The sequence below is a fragment of the Aspergillus flavus genome, chromosome 3 (assembly GCF_009017415.1).
Source record: "Aspergillus flavus chromosome 3, complete sequence".
Lineage (NCBI taxonomy): Eukaryota > Fungi > Ascomycota > Eurotiomycetes > Eurotiales > Aspergillaceae > Aspergillus > Aspergillus flavus.
Window position 1 is genome coordinate 1,254,486 of NC_092407.1, and position 19,444 is coordinate 1,273,929.

The 19,444-nt window shown below is 51.1% G+C and overlaps 10 protein-coding genes across 10 annotated transcripts; 4 read left to right on the forward strand and 6 right to left on the reverse strand.

Moving 5' to 3' along the window:
* Nucleotides 1–132: 132 nt before the first annotated feature.
* Nucleotides 133–675, reverse strand: F9C07_4615 (uncharacterized protein; the record flags this gene model as incomplete). Its single annotated transcript, XM_041290659.2, has 2 exons — nucleotides 133–268; nucleotides 323–675. 2 exons carry the CDS (start codon nucleotides 673–675, stop codon nucleotides 133–135), a joined length of 489 nt encoding a protein of 162 aa, XP_041144273.2.
* A 744-nt stretch (nucleotides 676–1,419) lies between these two features.
* Nucleotides 1,420–2,241, reverse strand: F9C07_4616 (pyridoxamine phosphate oxidase family protein; the record flags this gene model as incomplete). Its single annotated transcript, XM_041290660.1, has 2 exons — nucleotides 1,420–1,764; nucleotides 1,849–2,241. The coding sequence occupies 2 exons, from the start codon at nucleotides 2,239–2,241 to the stop codon at nucleotides 1,420–1,422; spliced, it is 738 nt and encodes a 245-aa protein (XP_041144274.1).
* A 714-nt stretch (nucleotides 2,242–2,955) lies between these two features.
* F9C07_4617 (uncharacterized protein) lies at nucleotides 2,956–4,968 on the forward strand (the record flags this gene model as incomplete). The annotated part of the gene is made up of 3 exons (XM_041290672.1): nucleotides 2,956–2,983; nucleotides 3,049–3,404; nucleotides 3,457–4,968. 3 exons carry the CDS (start codon nucleotides 2,956–2,958, stop codon nucleotides 4,966–4,968), a joined length of 1,896 nt encoding a protein of 631 aa, XP_041144275.1.
* Nucleotides 4,969–5,195: 227 nt separating this feature from the next.
* Nucleotides 5,196–7,607, reverse strand: F9C07_4618 (double-strand break repair protein mus-23; the record flags this gene model as incomplete). The annotated part of the gene is made up of 2 exons (XM_041290661.1): nucleotides 5,196–7,537; nucleotides 7,592–7,607. The coding sequence occupies 2 exons, from the start codon at nucleotides 7,605–7,607 to the stop codon at nucleotides 5,196–5,198; spliced, it is 2,358 nt and encodes a 785-aa protein (XP_041144276.1).
* Nucleotides 7,608–7,951: 344 nt separating this feature from the next.
* F9C07_1384503 (F-box and WD domain protein) lies at nucleotides 7,952–11,802 on the forward strand. Its single transcript, XM_041285209.2, has 2 exons — nucleotides 7,952–8,589; nucleotides 8,649–11,802. The coding sequence occupies exons 1-2, from the start codon at nucleotides 8,244–8,246 to the stop codon at nucleotides 11,675–11,677; spliced, it is 3,375 nt and encodes a 1,124-aa protein (XP_041144277.1). The 5' UTR covers nucleotides 7,952–8,243; the 3' UTR covers nucleotides 11,678–11,802.
* Nucleotides 11,803–11,926: 124 nt separating this feature from the next.
* Nucleotides 11,927–12,754, reverse strand: F9C07_4620 (Alpha/beta hydrolase fold-1; the record flags this gene model as incomplete). Its single annotated transcript, XM_041285215.1, has 1 exon — nucleotides 11,927–12,754. One exon carries the CDS (start codon nucleotides 12,752–12,754, stop codon nucleotides 11,927–11,929), a length of 828 nt encoding a protein of 275 aa, XP_041144278.1.
* A 309-nt stretch (nucleotides 12,755–13,063) lies between these two features.
* F9C07_4621 (1,3-beta-glucanosyltransferase Gel2) lies at nucleotides 13,064–15,061 on the reverse strand. Its single transcript, XM_041290662.2, has 3 exons — nucleotides 14,877–15,061; nucleotides 14,643–14,773; nucleotides 13,064–14,521 (listed from the first exon to the last, which is right to left on the reverse strand). The coding sequence occupies exons 1-3, from the start codon at nucleotides 14,883–14,885 to the stop codon at nucleotides 13,240–13,242; spliced, it is 1,422 nt and encodes a 473-aa protein (XP_041144279.2). The 5' UTR covers nucleotides 14,886–15,061; the 3' UTR covers nucleotides 13,064–13,239.
* Nucleotides 15,062–15,080: 19 nt separating this feature from the next.
* Nucleotides 15,081–15,601, forward strand: F9C07_4622 (uncharacterized protein; the record flags this gene model as incomplete). Its single annotated transcript, XM_071511239.1, has 2 exons — nucleotides 15,081–15,223; nucleotides 15,553–15,601. The coding sequence occupies 2 exons, from the start codon at nucleotides 15,081–15,083 to the stop codon at nucleotides 15,599–15,601; spliced, it is 192 nt and encodes a 63-aa protein (XP_071364891.1).
* A 472-nt stretch (nucleotides 15,602–16,073) lies between these two features.
* F9C07_4623 (putative mitochondrial import receptor subunit) lies at nucleotides 16,074–16,751 on the reverse strand (the record flags this gene model as incomplete). Its single annotated transcript, XM_071511240.1, has 3 exons — nucleotides 16,074–16,282; nucleotides 16,376–16,621; nucleotides 16,694–16,751. 3 exons carry the CDS (start codon nucleotides 16,749–16,751, stop codon nucleotides 16,074–16,076), a joined length of 513 nt encoding a protein of 170 aa, XP_071364892.1.
* A 135-nt stretch (nucleotides 16,752–16,886) lies between these two features.
* F9C07_2281687 (putative exocyst complex component Exo84) lies at nucleotides 16,887–19,387 on the forward strand. Its single transcript, XM_071510518.1, has 3 exons — nucleotides 16,887–17,450; nucleotides 17,520–18,798; nucleotides 18,859–19,387. The coding sequence occupies exons 1-3, from the start codon at nucleotides 17,060–17,062 to the stop codon at nucleotides 19,247–19,249; spliced, it is 2,061 nt and encodes a 686-aa protein (XP_071364893.1). The 5' UTR covers nucleotides 16,887–17,059; the 3' UTR covers nucleotides 19,250–19,387.
* The last annotated feature ends 57 nt before the right edge of the window (nucleotides 19,388–19,444 follow it).

The following is a 19,444-nucleotide window of genomic DNA, read 5'->3' on the forward strand; positions in this document are numbered from 1 at the left end:
AATAGTACAATTCATGTACAATTCTATGCTGTGATCGCCTGCGATGAAGCTGGGTACTGACGAGACGCTCCCACTTTTACTGGCCCGAGGATAACGAACCCTCTACGGCCAATAAAGGCCGTATCTACTCAATTACCTACGGACAACCTTAGTAGATGCCAAGCGACATTCAGTGTTGGCTCGAGAGTTGACAAAGTCAGGGTTTGATAAAGTCACTTCAAAGCCGCTGAAAAGGATAAGTTCAACCGCCCCAACACCGAGCATGAAACTAGAGACTTTTCAGCACGACATCTCTTCTTGCAATGTTAGATATTCAACTTACCTGTGGTCCTGGTTACCAACCCCGTACTTCCATGATCCAAACCGGCCTTGAGACAGAATGTCCTTCTCTTGCAGGTATATCAAGATATTGGTCATTGCGCCGTAACGCTCCAGACTGGGAGTGGGATATCCGTGGTCAAAGCGACATACATACGTGCTGACGACCTCGTCATCGGGCTTCAACAAGTCGGTGTTGATAAGGCCCTGGACGCTGTCAGCCAAGAGCGTATTGTGGTTAACGGTTTTGTAGGAGGATTCGGAGACCTCGAGCATGATGCTCGTACCAGTCAGTTGACTTGGGCAAAGCTTCGTTGAGTCAGTCGTCGGAGTACTTGTAGTTAGAGAAGATAACATGCCCGCCTACATCAAATAACTGCACCCATAGTGAGCATTATACTTAAATAAGGTACGGATGATAACTCACAAATCCCTACAGGGTGGCATCGGTGGACGCAAGACCACCAAGTGTTTCAATGGAGTCAACGATTAACCACGATGCGTTGTTCTGTATTGATATCCATTAGTGACTGGCTATTATACCTTGTATGCTGTCTTTTCCCCTTCACGGTCGCTATAATGGAGCATACCAATTGCTGAAGGCGTTTTGCGGCCCCCAAGCCTGTAGGTCCGGCACCGATAACCAGAACATCCACTTCACTAACAGCTGTGTCAACTTATCTCAATGAGGTAGTGATGTCTGGCCCGCATACATTTGGTTTCCGGTTATGGTCATCTGAATAAGTAAAATATCTGAATAAGTAAAATGTGAAATGAGCACTGACGGGATAAAATGGATGATACAGTCCATTTGAGCTCAGCAAACCGAGTAGGTGAGAGGTATCAGTCGGATCGTGTTTAAGTTAATCTCGGTCGGCCCAAGATACTGGAGTCCTGCTATAATATTGATTGCACATCATGATGAACTAAGCAGACCTGAATTCGAAAGTCATATCCCTTGCGACCAAAACAGAAGAAAAGAAAAGGATTTATAGAGAGGAGAGAGAGATAATCGCAAGAAAACTCCCATCGAGACAATAGCGTCAATCGTGTACATATAATCTCCATCCCTACAATTGACACATTGTCATAACAATCTATCTATATATATCCAGCCCATTGCAGGATCGCCATACCCACAAACAAAAGCAAGATTGAAGTCTTCGTCATCTCCAACTCATCTCGATGACGGTTCATCCAACCGGCCAACTGTGCCCGCCATACACTCTTGTGGTTATCTCTCAATGCGGAATGAAGACCCGGAAGCCCATCTAGACTACTAGAGTTGCACTCTTGCTGATACGCGCGCATCTGACCCGCACTCACCTTTTTACCGGCCCAATAGCCCATAGTCTCGCGGTCTTTGAGATATGGTTTCACTTCGTCGGTCTCAGGGTCATGAGTCAAAGCTAGCTGTGGCACCCCGTACCCACACGAGGTTTGGACCTGCAAGCTATCAGTATACAGGATATGAAATATGCGACAATTAATGCAGAAGCAAGGGAGAGCTATAACTGAAAAATAACGAACCTTAAAAACATCCATACGGATAATGGCACGAGCGCCTGTGACATTTTTGCCTCCCATGCACTCCAAGTATTGAGGAAACTCGGGCTCGTTCCATTCAATAACGGAGCCGGTGCAGAAAAGTCGCAGAATGCGCGGTGTCTTGTCAAAAGAGCAGAACATCACAGTAATACGACCATTTTCTCGTATATGGCTAATCGTCTCGTTGCCAGAACCCGTCGCATCCACGTAAGCTGCTTCATTAGGGCCCAAAATTGCGAAAGAAGCGTCTGGGAGGCCTTTCGGGGACAGGTTCACGTGGCGACCACGCAGAGGCGCCGAAGCCACGAAGAAGACGCTCTGGCGTAAAGCCCAGTCGCGAATATCATCTGAGATGGATTCATAGTATTGGACCATTGCTAGTGAATCAGAAGGGAAATTAGTGGCGATGTCGGTGAGAGATGACAAGGTTGCTGAAGTTAACCCTCTCCATGCCGCCAAATATATGTGACTCAGTGGGTTCGGAGTCCATGTCTAACTCCGATCGCTCGTCTCCGAGCGGTATGCTGACTTTCTACATGTAAGCATCATGGCGCGATACGGATATGATCCCTGTATATTATGATAAATGGATCGAACATGAAGCGATGAATGAAATTTCCCAGTTATCAACTTGAACACTCCTACTAATACATAGCATGTTCTGAGGGCTTCCTGCCCCCGTGACCCACCCCGAATCTAATGTGTTATCCACATGTGATATCATGAACTAACCACAACAAGCAAGAGCTGAACAACTCTGCATAACTTATGCCTCTCAATGCCCCGGTAAAGCTTCGATTCAGATACATCAATTGAGCTGTTCTCCGCTTATTGTAGCCTGCATCATTCCGCTACCCTTTATTGAACAGAACAATACATCGGTCCAGTGAAACCCCGCATCTCCGAACCGACAACCGAAAGACCTCCTCGGCCATTGCATAGTTTGGTTGATCGACAACTAGATTCACTAGTGGGAAGATGGACCACTTGGTGACCTTAAAGCATTCAAGTAGCCATTAATTTCTTTTGGCTGGGAAATTTCTTCACGACTTGTTCACGTAGTAGATAGATACATCCTTCACAAACATCATGACTTCTCGTCCAGTTCGCATTGCAGGTCGGTTACAATAACTAGAATCATCCCTTTCTAATAAGAGACGACATTGACTGAGCCACCTACAGGTGCTTCCGGCTCTGCGTCCGACCGTCGACATGCAATCACCGAGTTCGCTCGTAACTACCCTCAAGACCCCGTCGACGTCATCATCGCCGACTTCATGAGCGAGGCCAACATGGTCACGGGGGCAGCACGACGGATAGATCAAGATAAAGCCCAGGGGGGAGCTGGTAATAGCATGTCGGCGATGCCGGCGAGCGCACCGGGGTATGAGCCTGCATTTCTTTTAGCTCTGGAGCCGGCCCTGGAGGATTTGGCCAAGCATGGTATCAAAGTGGCGGTCAACGCGGGAAATGCAGATACGGAAGGGCTTTATAAAGTGGTAACACAAATGGTCAAGGCCAAGGGCTTAAATCTGAAGGTACGTCCGTTATTAGAGTACTCTGCACATCGCATGTATTGATATACTCCAGGTGGCTTGGGTCTCCGGCGACGAGGTACTTCCAACAGTGAAAACAGCTTTATCTACGGGTAAATCAACATTCAAAAACGTCTATACAGGCGAGACTCTTTCCGACTGGAATTTCGAGCCAATTTATGCCCAGTGCTACCTAGGAGGCCTGGGGATTGCCGCAGCCTTGTCTCAAGGGGCTGATATTGTTCTGTGCGGACGAGTGTCAGATGCATCCCCTGTTATTGGAGCTGCGTACTGGTATCATGGGTGGAACCGCAGTGATCTCGATCAGTTGGCTAATGCATTCGTTGCTGGACATCTCATAGAATGTAGCAACTATGTATGTGGAGGCAATTTCACGGGTTTCAAGACGCTGGAGAAAGTCGGCAGTAATGGCTGGCGTAATATCGGTTATCCCATTGCAGAAATTTCAGCGGATGGAAAGGTGGTTATCACAATGCAATCGTCTGCTCCCGGCGGCGCTGTTACCGTCGACACCTGTTCCTCCCAACTTCTATACGAAATCCAGGGCCCTTGGTACTACAACTCCGATGTTACCGCTGTGCTAACGGACATCCACTTCGAACAAGTCGGTAGCAACCGCGTGGCCCTGCACGGCGTCCGGTCTGCACCACCTCCACCAACGACCAAGGTCGGCATCACAGCCCGTGGCGGTTTTCAAGCAGAGGCTTCATGGTTTCTGGTGGGATTAGATATTGAGGCGAAGGCACGAATGCTGGAGGAGCAGATTCGCCACCTACTCGCCCCATATTCATCCAACTACACAGCTCTCGAGTTCACCACACTGGGTTCAGCGCCAGATGACCCTCGAGACCAAAATAGCGCCACCGTCACCTTTCGAATTGTTGCCCAAGCTCGTAACGCAGAAGATCTAGCCCCAAATAACTTTCTCCGCCATATCTTCGACAATATCATGCAAGGCTATCCCGGCGCAACTTTCCACCTCGACGCACGACAGGGCTTCCCAAAGCCCATATATGAGTATTATGTTAGTCTTCTGCCCCAAGCAGATGTGAAGCATCGTGTCCATCTCCCATGGAAGAATCAAGTGCTGGACATCCCTCCACCGCCCACGACTCAAGAGTTCCCGCCTCGTCAACCCTCACAGGCGATTACGGAGCCCCCTGCCAACCGCGACCTAGATTTCGGGCCAACAACCCGAGGCCCCCTAGGATGGATTGTCCATGCCCGATCGGGCGACAAGGGACCCGATGCGAACTGCGGATTCTGGGTTCGCCATAGCGATGAATACCTTTGGTTACGTTCGCTGCTCTCCATTCCAAAGGCGCAGGAGCTTCTAGGAGAGGAATACCGGTCCAACCCCAAGCTACAGATCGAGCGATTCGAGCTTCCAAACCTCCGTGGTGTACACTTCTTGTTCCGAAACCTCCTCGACCGGGGCGTTGGCGCGACAACTACAGTCGACTTTCTGGGGAAGAATGTCGCCGAGTATCTGCGGGCAAAATGGGTGGATCTGCCTGTCAAGTTCTTGAACCGTGGCAAACTGTAGTTGTCCGTCACTATCTGTAGAGTAGCTTTCTTGGTCTCTAAAACTAGGTATATTGAAACACAGGCGTCCATCTTGCGGATAATTAGGGAAGACGCTTTTCTTGGCATTGATTGAAATTATCCCATATTGTACATACAACGCCATGAATGCAAATGTCATAAATTGCCGAAAATGCCCACGAATGAAAGACATGTATTCTCCTCCTTCTAGCCTGCTGGCGAGGGAGTCTACCTCCTTCTGGAGGCTGGCGCAGACTCGAAGGCATCGCTGTCATCATCAATTTCCTCGCTCAGCACACTCGTAGCTCGAGTCTTCCGACCCAGCCTCGTCGACCTCGAAGTGGTCTGGCTCCCGCGAGCACTAATCTGGGAACCGGTAAAATCCAACGTCATCTGGGTTTGTTTGCCTCGTGTCGTTGCAGACCTACGCGTAGCGGTTCCTCCTATAGTATTCGACGATGGCGCCGGGGATGGCGCGGTCCGTCCACGACGCTGGGTGCTGGCCGTCGAGGGCGCTGCTTTGCGGCTTCGGGTCGATGGTTGCTTAACAAATAGAGATTGAGAATCATCGTCCTCATCAACATCAGAGAGCGCTTGAGCTGCGGGAGGGGCTTCATCTTCGTCGTCATCGTCCAGCATGATGACATCATCTTCCTCATCTTCATCGTCCGATATGGCTTTTTTCCGTCCTCTAGTCGTTTTAGCGGGCGCCGTTTTTTTGGGTGCCGTTGATGTGGTCTTCGCGGTGGCGGCTGCTTTGCGAGTAGTTGTAGTAGCGACTGCTCTTCCTCCACGACCTCGGCCCCGACCACGAGTAGACGTTGCTTTCGTAGTGGCAGGTCCTGTGCCATCCTCTGCAGCATCTTCTTCATTGGGATCACCCTCGTTATCTGAATGTATCAGCGCTCCGGGTTGGTCTTCCCAGACGCCGTCGAATTCACTGTCCCAGCCATCTGGTTTAGGCTTGAATCGCTTCTTCCCTCGTGACCTCTTCTTGATGCCTCGAGAGAACATGTCTTCCATCTGATCTCGATACTTATTCATGGCCTGTTGCAGCGAGCTCTGCGCCTCTTCTTCGTCGTCCATGACATCATTGTCACGATCAAGGGCCATAAGGTGTTTAATTTGACTTTCTAAAGATTCATTCACGAACATCTCCATGGCGTGCTTGTCGTCTTTGTCGATGAATTGGGCCACAGCGTCCCCGAATGAATTCTGTGGAAGAATGCTCAACGATTGGGCGGAGAGGAATTCGCGCACCAATTGTTCAACCTTCACCGTGTCCAGCGTCGAGAGTTGGGAGACTGCGGTTGCATCGACGTCATCATCTTTCTTGCGGTTTGCTGCGTTCTTTTTCTTCCGGTAGAATTGTACAACATCGTTCACATTTGCGACCTTGCCTACAAAACGATTGGAAAACCGCTGAGGATTCTCGCAATCATAGCTACCTCCCTCTGGTGTGGAGATCTCCACACGCAGTCTCACTAGTGGCAAGGGCACCTCTAACTCCTCTTCTTCTTCCACATCTTCCTGCATTGCCAGCCATTCAGCCTTCGCTTGTTCTATGAGCTCCTCAACGATCGTCATTAGAAAACGGGTGACTTCAGTGCGGTTGTTTTCTTTCCGAGCCAACTTCTGAGCCCCCTTCTCTTCTGAGAGGACAATTTCTTTCATGACAAAGGGTCGCACGGTCTTCAGTGGGATAGGCTCGCATTTGAAATCGCGCCCGGTGATACTGACGATAGACACTTGTTTTGTTACTGCCTCTCCGGGAACGAGTGATGTCGCCACAGAAGACCCCGGTTGCATGACGTGAAATTTGGTTTCAGGATTCAATTTAGGATTGATCAAGCACTCGTGTTCGTGGCCCCAGATTACGAGATCAAGAAACTCCGGGAGAAAGTTTTCAGGGAGGTATCCAGTCTCTGTATAAGCGTGGTGATTCTGGTGGACACATATCAAGTTGAACCAGTCCTCTTTCTGAACCGAAGGCTGGTAGAACTTGACCTTTCCGTCGCGGAATGTACGGAATAATCGTTCATCTCGGACGTTACTCATACCGTACAATGCTAATTTGGTCCGGCCCTTCTGAAGTAGGACCGGTTTCACCTGAATGTTATCGGACTCAGGCGTCCGTCCATAATAGTTGAGTAGTCCGGAAACCTGGAGTATGTCCAACGCCGCCAAATGGCCCTCTCCGGAGGGATCATCATGGTTGCCATGGATAGAGAAGATAGGAATAGCCACATTGATGTCAAGATCTTCGTAATTCACATGGTTGAACGCCCCTTGGAAGTTTTCGCTGGCGTCACTGAGCAATTCCAGCTCACAGGGCTTATCGCCCAGACAGTTCATCCTGATCGAGCGCATTACTTGGTACATTGATTTTCGAGAAGGCTTGTTCTCGTGAAAGAGATCGCCTGCGAGGAGCACCATGTCGACATCACGCTCTCGGGCTAGGCACATCACCTCATGGAAACTCTTCCAACTGTCATCACCCCGGATGGGGTCTCGTTCGTTGTACCCGACATGGTTGTCGGTTGCAACGAGAATGCGGATTGTTTCCGCATCTGCTCTTGTTACTTAGTTTGTCCGAGCAATATAAAATAAAATCGTCTACTTACCACCAAGATCGGGCATTATCAAAGGTCACTTCGATCCGCATGAGGTGAAATGGTCGAGGAAGGTGGGTATTGTGATGCGGACGGGCCACTATTAAATGGCGATTCCGTCAGGCTGTACTCAATGGGCGGGTGTTGCCTGGAAAAACAAGCCGCTGGATAGGTCCAATAACAGGAGATTATCCACGGTGTTTGTGCAGGGTGTGATGCATGCTTAATTAATCCACAGTAGATCTGGTCGAAATTACCAGCAAATTGAAGATATTTGGGTAATATTACTAACAATTGATATGCAATTCTGATTTGCCTCCGCGGCGCGTCTTCACGTGAGAGGGACGCGAAAAGGCCGTGACGAATCAGAGGGTTCGCCCGTGACACATTCCCCCTCCGAAATCCGAACGTCGATTCTCATTCAGTCCCTCTTTTTATTACCTTTACGACTACTTTTTAATCTCCCCTTCCATCATATCTCTCTTTCCCCGCTTTCCGACTGTATAGATTTCTTTCCCTTATCGTTCGCATTCTCGACCGCATAGAGCGTCCTTCTCGCGCCATCATCTCTTCTCCTCCTTCGTCCTGATATTGCCCGACTGACCCAGAATCTGGCCTGGTTCAGTCGCCTCCGTTGATCCCGTTAACCCCGCGAGACCTTTTTATGCAATCCGAGCCTGCTGCAGTTTCTGAGCGCACTTCTCCTACAGATTCGCCCCCCAGAGAGTCTTTCCGCAATACCCAGCATGGACATGTTCTCGATGGCGACTATCAAGTCTCTGGTCCTTCCCTTGAGGCCAGAGACTTCGAAGGCGTCTCTGACTCACTTCGCCTGTCGCCCTTGAACCAGGCGAAGACTGACGATCCAGTCCCCGCATCACCGGTTCTCGACCGTGTTAGCCAGTACGAGAATGCGATGGCGCAGTCGCCTTACAGACAAACAGATCTAAGCTTTAGAGTAACTCCCTCGTCTACTCAGTCGCATCTATCGCTGGACGCATTTCCAAATGGTATGTCGCCGTTGGTAACCTTTCTCGTCAATCACCCGTCTAACACTATGGACTGGCAGAGGTTTTAACGCACATCCTCTCGCACCTGCCACCGCCAGCACTGTCATCTATGGCATTGGTGTCGCGCCGGTTTCACACCCTCGTCACAACTCCCCATGCCTGGAGAATAGCATTTTCGCGCTACTTTCCTGGACCTTATGTCGCAGAAAATGGCACTAGCCTATCTGAGGCTAACGCACCCGAGAGGGTCACCTCAGATAAGCGCTTCTTTTCCCGCCTCACCGCGTTGGCGTCATGGAGGTCTGAGTATATTCTACGGACCCGCTTGCTGAGGTCACTTGCCCGAGGCAAGCCGGCGCAGTTCGACCCTGCCAAAAAGAGTGGCACAGTTCGTTCTGTAAATATGCGCAATGGCAGCGCAGTTGTTACGTACACTTCCCAGCTCTTGTACCCTGTCAGTCATCTCGCGGCATCTTTCGGGACCGAGGTGACCAAGAAGCAGCCTCTTTTCATCCATGGGGCATCAGAGCAAGGCATTGCATCTGCCAGCGATCCCTCCTCGGTCAAGGTTGGAACTTGGGGTTTGTCTGACCACCAGCTGTTTCGCCATTTCGCGGATCTATTCCCTGGTGAAGCGGAATATGGTCTTGGCTCTGGAAACATGGTCGGCCTACCGAATCGCATGGACGTTAGCCAGCCTTACGGAATGATCTACGGCGAGGGATGCCCTCAAGGACGCACCTATTTTATCTCAACCATGGAGCAACGCGGGCGATTCTTGGGTCTCACTGAGTCCACCTCACAGCCACAGTTGGGCATTCCTACTCTCAATCTGATCACGAATGCGGTCACCGCTGTATGGATCGCCAAATCCTCCAATGTACTGAAAATGACTGGGGGATTGGTCGCAATGATGTCCGGTACCTCCTCCGGAGTTCTTACGGCCTACGCAATCGGGCCTCATCCCACGTATGAACAGCGATTCGAAAGAGGCCAGGTGACTGCCAGATGGGTTCTCTGTCCGGGAGTTCCCATCATTGCGATTGCGGTCGACAACGATTATTCTACCAAGCGTCACGCCCGTCGACGCATCTGGGCAACCGTTCTTAATGCCTTGGGTGAAGTTTTCTACCTTTCAGACATGCCGCGCCAGCCTGAACCTCCGTCGGCTAAGATGAGCCCTGAACAGGTTGATACTCTGGCGTGGAAGACCGGCAGGAGTGTCCGTTGGGAGCTTTTGGAATTGAGTCGCCGCACCGCTAGGCCCGACCCCTACAGTCGGGAGCCGGTTGACGGCAGCTACAGCCCGAGGTCGTCGTCAGATTCGATGAAGCTTGATGAGAATCAGCTTATTGCTGAGACCAAGGAGATTGAGCAGTTCATGTCATTTAAACCGAAACACTTCCGGAAGGTTTGTGAGGGCTGGGACATAAGACGCGAAATGCAAGTCGACTTCGCTGGCGACGATAGCCACGGAGCCGGTGAGTCCGTTATCGTCATTGCTCGTGGTGTAGGCGAAGATGAGAAGGCCTCGATTCGCAGATACACTAGAAAATTGACGAAGGTCGAAATGCCATCGTCGCATTTCGGGACGTATCAAGTTGGCGAAAGTATGGCTTCCTCTCTATTCGGTGGGCCTGTGGAATTTCCGTCTCTATCTTCAGCCGTCAATACACCAAGCGTGCCACCTTCGCGAGCCTCCAGTCGTATGGGTGAAACAGTTTGCTCCGCCGCAAATACGGAATGGCGTATCTCAGATTTTGTCTTCGGCGATCACAAGTCGATTGAAATCACAACAAGCGCATTGGACGTCTCGACATATGCTGTACTGACTCCTGACGAGGATCCTCTCCTCGGAATGTCCGGAAGCTCGACACTTTCCTCCGGTCTGTCGTCTCCAATGCCGCACATGAAGCAGCCCTCGGCAAATTCAGAAATTCCCGGCCAACGTGGGCGCTACATGGCTGTTGGGACTACTACCGGAGGGGTCTTTGTCTGGGATATGCGCGCTCCCACGGCGAAGAACTCGGAGATTATCAACTCCGTCAATCCGATCCGCATCATCCAAACTGACTCTCCTCAAGTGTCCTGTGTCGCTCTTACGTCACTGTACGTCGTGCACGGCGGCAATGACGGGCTTGTACAAGCTTGGGATCCTCTTGCATCATCTACTCGACCTGTCCGAACCATCAATTCGCGCTTTTCTTCCCGTGCACGTCGTCGACTAGTGCAGGCGGAGGCTTCCATCCAGGGAGTTGGGAACAATTTTTATGCCAGTGGGGCCATATGCCTAGACCCCGATCCTACGGTCTTAAGGGGAATGGTTGCCCTAGGGTCCCACTTGCGCTACTGGTCCTACAGCTCCGGCGCTGCTGATCAGTATAAGACGAGCAAGCGTCGGTTCCGCCGCGGCCGTCGGGGCAGCAATTCTACCCCCGAGGGTCAACGATTCAACAGCAGCGGTCGAGGAGCTCTCCAAGACTTCATCGAGGATGAACAGGCGGAGATGAAACGACAAGAAAAAGCCGATCGCAAGGAAAAGGCGCACCTCAGCAACCGATTCGGTATCGATCTGCTGGGGCCCGATGTGGACGAAGAGCAGCTTCTCGCTTACGCCCAACTCCTGAGTGAGGAGGCCTTCGCTAGTGAAGCGCAGAAACGGGGCGATATCGTGCCCAGCTCCATGGCTAGCTCCACCTCTAGTGACACTATCGGGCGGAACGATAGCTCAGTCGCCGCGGACGAGTTTTCATCCTCTTCGTCTCCATACGAGCAGCCTGTTGACGACGAATTTGCTCCTGACATCGCCGAAGCGATTCGCTTGAGTCTTCTTGACGAGGGGCCTGGGTCGTTTGAGCAGTACCCTGACATTCCCATCAAGTACGCCAAGGGATCTCAATCGAGCTCTCACAGCTTCTCACCGGCAGAAGTCGTCGCTGGGAGCAGTCGCCAGCAAGAGATGGATGACCTGGAGCTTGCCATCCAACTCAGTCTTGCCGATAGCCAGCCGCAGGAGCAACCAGACGAGTTCCCATCGCTTCCGTGGGGCGAATCTGACAAGGGGAAGGGGAAGGGTCGAGCTTTGTAATTGGTTACATTGTACATTTGCTTTCGGTTTAGTCATTGTATCTATTTATTTTCGACCATGCTATCATACTTTTAATATGCAGTTCGAGATTTATGTATAGAATGTGGGACCTGTGAAAGCAATTCGGAGATTAGCTACTTCTAAGGCCATTGCAACTATGGAGTATAAGCAAATCTATTTAATCCTATCCTTTAACACTACAGCTGAGAACTCCTTAAGATGAATCCATACTTTCAACAATATAACCATCTACAACCCACCCCTCCAATCCCTGACAATCCCATCAACAACCCCCACCATCTCCCCAACATTCGTCAAAAAAACACTATGACAAGCCTCAAACCCCAAAACCCTAACCTCAACTCCCTCCCCTTTAACCCCCTCAAGCATAAGATCCTGAAACCCCTTCGGCACAGCATAATCCCTCTCCGTCCGAACATAAGTAACAGGACACCGTCGCCACACATTCCCACCCGTCTTCTCCCTAAGCACACTCACCGGAAACCTCACCAAACGCTCCACACACCTCTCTACCGTCCCCTCGTCCAGACCCCCATAAAACCACAACCCGGGATCCCGGGGCATTGTCAACCCAACTTCATCATCGTCCATGTACTGGGCCCAGAGATCCTCGTTGACGCCGGCTTTATCCATGATGGTTTGGATTGAGGATCCGGGTGGCAGGATGTAGGCGCTGAGGTAGAGGAGGTGGAATATTCCTCCTTTTTGGTTTCGTTTCTCTTCGGGGTTGGGAGTGGGAATAGAAGTTGGGGACTCGGAGGTGGAAGTGACGGGGTATATGTAGTCTTGGGCTGCGTCGGTGCCGACGCAGCCGCCGTAGGAGTGCATGATCAGGAGGATTTGTTTCCCGGCTGTGGTGAGGGAGTGCAGGGTTTGGCGGATTAGGGAGACGTCGTCGGTGAAGGTTGCTGTTGGGGGGGACTTGCCGGTGCAGGTGGGTAGGTGTGGACAGTGGACTTCGAAGCCTGCGTTTTTCAGGGCTGTGGTGTAGGGTTCGTAGTGGGTGGGTATGTGCCAGGCACCGTGGATGAGGAGGATTGTTGGGTTTTGGGACATTTTCGGTTTGTTTGAGGTTTTGTTTAGGATATCTTGTTTAGTTGGAGATATATTGTTTGAGGTATGGGTGGATGTCTATGTGGTAGGTATGGATATATATACTTGGATGTGCAGGTTATGTTGCCCTAGATCACTCATAGTTATGATATTAGTGCTGACGGTCCAAAATTATAGTAGTAGATTGGCTTTCATCTGTGGGGCAAATAACCCTCTGTATGTGGTCGGTTCGTGTAAGTTGAATTAGTGGGATCATCAAGTTCCCTTCTTATGAGCATTCAATTAAACTTATAAAGAAACCATTCTACCGATGAGAAGCGAAAAGACTCCATTCTAAATAACATCTCCAGTGGGTCAATTGTCCCAGCTTCCCAGAACTGGTATCATAAACTTGCTGACCGTCCCAGAATCATCGCGATCACGAAAAGCAATACATGAGGTTAATTCAACGCACGCAGTGTGAAATATAACACAACGAAGTCAATTAATTACAGCACGGAGGCCGCGGCCACAACGGCACCGACCACCAGACCCATGAAGGAAGCGGTCATCTTGCCGGCTGCGTTGTCCTTGGTGTTGTCGGAGTCACTGCTGGAGCCGGAGCTGGAGCTTCCGGAGGTGCTGTTGCCGGGGGTGTTGGACTCACCGCTGGAAAGGGCCTTCAGCTGGACGCCGGTGACCTCCTTACCAGTGTGGTCGTAGATCTTCTGAGGGATAGCGGTCGTCGAGACATCGATCAGCTTACCGGTGTTGGCCTTGGACAGACCATTGTCGATCATGTCCTGGACCTTGGAGGGACGGGAGGGCAGGTCGAACTTGCTCAGGAAGGTACCGTTCTTGATCAGGTCAGAGCTGCACTTAGGGGCCGTAAAGGAAGTCTGGGTCGAGTTGGAGGCCTGGATGCGGTCCATGTCGAGCTTGGCGTACTGCTTCTGCAGGTTGTCATAGTCGACGAGCAAAGTGGCGGTGTCGCTGTCGTTGATCTTGACGAGACCGTAGTTGTTGGCCTCCTGGGTGTACTCGTAGACCAGACCACCGGAGAAGGCCTGGGTCATCTCCTCGCCGTAGATGGCCTGCACCTCGGTGAAGACACGAGGCGTGACTTCGTTGCAGCCGTACTCCGAGAAGAAGACGGGGATGGAGGCGTTCTTGAAGTCCTCGGTCAGGATGTCGTAACCGGCCTTCTTGTAGGACGAGTCACCACACCACGAGTAGGAGTTGAGACCGAAGAAGTCGGACTGGGAGCTTGGCTCATCCGAGTCCTCGCACATGAAGTAGTTCACAGTATCCATCAACCAGGGACGGATGTCAGCGGCGGAGTAACCAACAGGGATGGAGCGGTCGACGTTCTTCTTGATGTAGTCCTTCATGTCACGCTGGACGGCACGGATGTAAGCAGCAACCTCCTTGACACTCTGCTCGTTGATCACCTCGTTACCGGCGAAGAAACCGAGGGTGTTCGGGTAGTTCTTGAAGGCCTCGATAACACCGAAGACCTGTTCGTAGTAGACGGCGTTGTAGCTGCTCTTGGGAGCGGTACGGTCAATGTAGCTGCCGTACAGAGGGGAGTTGACATCCAGGATCATGTAGATGCCGGCAGCGTTGAAAATGGAAGCACAGTCGTCATGGTTAAGGCTGGGCGACAAGTTGTAGACACGGATGGTGTTCACACCCAAGCGCTGCATGAGAGCGGCATCACGCAAGCATGCGTCCTTGTCGCTAAGAGGGTCCTTGTCCTTCGTGAAGCCGGAAGAACCGCCGGGTTGGTAACTGTAGATAAGACATGATGATCAACACCACCGCTTTCCCCACGAGGTAACGCGATCGAATATCATTGATATGAAGGCGATCATATAGCGTGAACAGATATAAGAACAGAACAGAAACGTACTCGACACCCAGGATCTGGAAACGATCACCGGTCTTGCTGTTGACAAAGTCCTTGCCCTTCACTTCGATGGTGGTGACGGCATTTGCAGTGGTCGCAAGAGCGCAAAGCGCAGCGAAAAGACGAGTGTACATCTATAGATTCGGCAGTTAGTCAGCTAACATTCCTTTTCGGGTAATCTGTGGATCTATATCGACGTGGATATCAAATTTTGGCATGGGAAGGAAGAGGACCGACCGAAGGCATTTTCTATATCTCTCTCGCTGGAAAAAACTAGTACAAAGAATCAAAGGATCGGACGGAGATGCTTCCACAGGAAGTTCCAAAGCAGAGGGTATGTATGACAAGTGAACGAATGACGAGCGCAAAGGCGCACAACGATGAGACAAACCCCGAGAGGGAAGTAGCGAGTGTGGGCAGAACAAAAACAGGACCGCAACGATGAATGAGTGGAAGGAGGGAGAGAGAGAGAGAAAGAGAGACCCGGCAGAAGGCTTTTTGAATGAAAGAAAGGACGGAGTAAGAGCGAACCCTTGGCCCCCCTCCGAACCAACTGATGCCCAGCAATTTAGTTTCATTAAAGGGTATACTCCAGCACTATGAGACTCCACTCCCGGCTAGTACTTCACTAGAACCAATCCCCTTTACCGACAAGACCCTTGGCGCTGAGGGTCTTCAAAGGTTGAAACTGGGCGGTCTTAATTTGGTTTTTCATTAGTTCATTCCAACGGAGGCAATATCGGTAGATAGCTTAGGTGAGACGGTTTCAGGCCATTACTTATCATAATAGCTTTGGATATGGACCATGGATAGTAGCTTTGCAGATCGCCAAATCAGGAATAAATCATTTTTTGCATCTCAATCCACGTTGAATTGCTCACTGTTGATACACTACTGCCTCTCTAGAATACAGTCCCAAATGTGTTACCCGTCAGGAGAAGCACTTGGGGGAGAAGGAATAATTGGCGCCTGTAACCCAAGAATTGTCCATGTCCCAAGAAACCCCCAAGACTGGTGAAATAGGGGGTGAATAACCGAATGAGAAAAATGAGAAACAAAAAGTCATGGCGCCGAGAAATACCAAGAGAGTCCGCCACGCCGGCGGCCAAGACATGGGCAATGATGCAAATATACAGGGAACAAGGGAAAAGGTAACAAATAATAAGCGGAGAGGGTGAGAGTGCGACATCGCAAATCGAAAAAAAAAGTCGAAAAGCATCGACCCTCTCAGAGATCGATCGGTCTTTTCGAATCAATTAGGGCCGCAAAAGCAAGAGAAAAAGGGTCCGGACCACGGCCCAGCGTGACCCGACGACCTGAGAAAGCCAGATCACAGGCCAAGCAAAGTTCTTATTTTATACGGAAGGGGGTTGGATGATTGACAATGCCGAGGGCGCGAGTCCGGATCCAATGGAATGCGTCACGTCTGTTCTTTTACTCGACACCATGGCTTGATTCAGCACTGCCACCTTCGCCAGTGAATGTGCCCAGCTTCAAAGCCGCGTCCATGGCGACCATCTCAGCCAGAATTTCCAAGACTTCCTTAGGGACAGTCTTGTCATATATCGAGATCAGATCCTTAGGTTGAGGGTAAACCTTAAGGGCCTTGTAGAAGCACAGGGCAGCTTCAACCTTGTCTGAGCCTAGGTTTGTATGTGAATCGCCGCTACTTTCAAGTGGAATTTCTTCTATTATTTTTTTGGGGGGTGGATAGCGTCACCGCAGCAGAAACATACCTTCAGCGCAGAGAGATTCTCCCCGGGCAACTTGGCCCATGAAGTAGGCCTCCTTCTCTTCAAGATCGGTCGGGAAACCCTCATCCTGAGCCTGCTGGACAGACTTCTTGATGGATTCCCGTTCCTGGGCTCCTTGAGCCTCGGCTTCCTCCTTCACAGCTCTCGCCAGACGACGGTTGTTTCTCTTCAAGGATTTGCGGAACTCGGGGTCGGTCTGTCTCTTGTGGTCAAAGTAAATGGCATAAGCTGTATCCCGAGGAAGAAAAGATTGATTAGTTTGGTTTTCGCGACTGGTTAAGATTGATGTTGTGTTCTTACCCAACAGGCCGGTAAGGACCGTGCCAGCCGAAGCAGCGACCAAAGTTGACGTCCTCATGGTGTCACGGGAGATAGTATGTAATTATTTATTAAAGAAGGATAAAAGAAAGCACAGAGGTAGAATAAGTCCAGTGCCTCAGGCGAGTCCGACCGAACCGGGGAAAGGGATGTTTATTTGGTCTATGGGGACGAGACTGGGGAAGTGACGCTTTTCTCATGTTCTGACAATTTTGAAGGCGGAGGATCATTGTTCTTCCGCCTCGGGGTTTCTGTCCCGCTCGGGGGGGGAATTCAAGCAAGCTCCGTCGTCATTCCTCTTCCTCATGAATCTGAAGCGTTCCCTCCTGGCTTCGTGATCCAGACAAGATGGAAAGCCGCGGATTGACCCTCCGCAGCAAGTCCCGCCGTGCCCGGCCCCAGATCAGTGCGCCAAAACCGATATCCGGGCCTCTCCCTCCTGGTAGTAAGGCCGTCGACCCGAGAACCGCTACGTCAAGTTCCACTTCACGCGAACGTGCTCCTCAAAAAGATGCGACCTCCGATTTGGTGAAGAGGAGATATTCCACCCGGTTTAATCAAGCTCCCGATCTTGACTCCGCAAATGCGCCCCCGGTGCCCGGGGTGCCTAAAGTTCCGACTCAGTATACGGCGCTAAGTCCCCCTCAGTCGACCAGCAGACGGCCCTCGACAGAGGCCTCAGGGCCACCACAAGTGGATCTCAATGCTTTGCGGGACCCTAGTCTACCGGTAGATAGATGTAAGTTTCACAGTCATGAATCCTCCGTAGACATAGGTATAGTCTTGCTAACCTGGTGTGTACTATCAGATGTCGCCAACCTCCTTGCCAATGCAACCGAGGAAGAGATCGAAGAGTACCAGAGAAGCTTGAAAAAAGTCAAGAATAGGACATCCACCGACCTCCAGCAGAATGTCTATCAGAATCGCACGCAATTCATCAAGATCAGTAAAGAAGCGGAGAAACTCAAGGGAGAGATGCGCACTCTCCGCACTCTCATGGCAGAGCTCACAACAGCTTTGGGACAAACAGCGACCGTTGGCAACACTCAAAACCCCATGTCCCCGACGTTAGACGAGCGCATAACCAAGCGAAACAATCGCAGTTCCGTTGCCAATCTGGAGAGCATGTGGAACGTTCAGCTGCAAACACTATGGAAGACTGTCGAAGGTTCGCAGAAGTTCCTACCGGTGGTGCCAGGTCGGCACATCGTGTTGGAGACGGGAAACTGGGTCGAGCTGGACTCTGCGACTTGGAAGCCTCGGCGGCCGGTTCACATCGTGCTTCTCAACGACCACCTGCTTGTGGCGGCTAAAAAGCGAAAGCGTGTTGATCAGAGCAACCCTAATCACCAGGGCCCAGTGCCTACCAAGCTCGTGGCGGAGGAGTGCTGGCCCCTGGAAGATGTCGACATGATTGACCTCGGTGCCAATCTTGGCCCGGGGGTTTCCCGTGAAGAAGCCGAAGACCGGGGTATCATGAACGCCGTGAGTGTCCGCGTGGGCTCCAAACCCTTCACCTATCGCCACGATAAGCGAAACGGCTCCGCCAAGATCGACCTTCTTGCGACATTCCGGAAAACCGTGGAAGACCTTCGCCGGACGCTGCGCTCCGAAACGGAGACCGCAGGCAAGAGCGAGTCATTCGGGTATCTGGGAGTAAGACAGTCATCATACTCCATGGTAAAACCCGATTTCAGCGCATTGGAAACCCAACGCGAAACACCCGAAGTTCGCATTGACGTAGACGGAAAGCAACAAAACCTACGATGGGTCGAGGGCCAGATAGACGAACTAGACATCGATATCGCGCTCCAGCGCTTCGAAGAAGCCGTCTCAAACATTGAGCGGCTGCGGAAACTCGCCAAAGGACTCAAAGGCAACTCGGTCGCGCAGGACGTGATCAATTCTAAAGTGGACGAGCGAGCCGCCAAATTGGCAGGGGTTCTGTCGCGATCCTTAGTCGACACGCCCTCATTTTTAAACGCCACCAAGACCAAGGTCTCCTGGCTGACCCGCTTGGGTTTCGAAAATCAAGCCCGGGAGACCTATTTGAAATGCCGATCCGATGTGATCACTAAACGAATCAGGCAAGTTCCATCCCCTTACAACAAACGGGCCAAAGCACAGTAAATAATAACCCAAAACAGAGCCTGCGTCTTCGAAGGCGACCTCCCTCTATACATCTTCCAAATATCCTACGTCTACTTCACCCTCATCAAAAACACTGTCAGCATCTACCAACAATGTTTCCCAGCGATCATGACCAGCGCCTGCATCAAATGGTCCAAACACCACCTAGACGGATTCAATGCCCTCCTCACACGCCAGCTAAGCAGCGTCCAGCGCGGCACGACTGTCTGGCAGAAGTGCATCGACATCGTGCACGAACATGCTAACCTACTCACGGAAGTCGGGATTGACTTCACTGACCTCGTAGCCAAGGGACTGGAACTGAACGAGGGAGAGAAAGTGGAAAAGCCGAAGATGACTCGCTCGGAGACGCTGATCTCGGGATTGGCGGATGCGGCGAAGGCTTAATTGCTGTTGCTTGCTTGGGATGCCTGCATGTATGATGATAATAGTGGCTTGTTTGAACTATATATCCTTCTTGTTCTTAGATAGTTTTTGTTCTGAGTGAGCGTCGTTGATCGAATGCTACTGTTGTTGGATATAATTTGGTCCAAGGCTAGAGTAATCGCCAAATCTGTGTTCGTGGGTGAGACGGATAAGCTT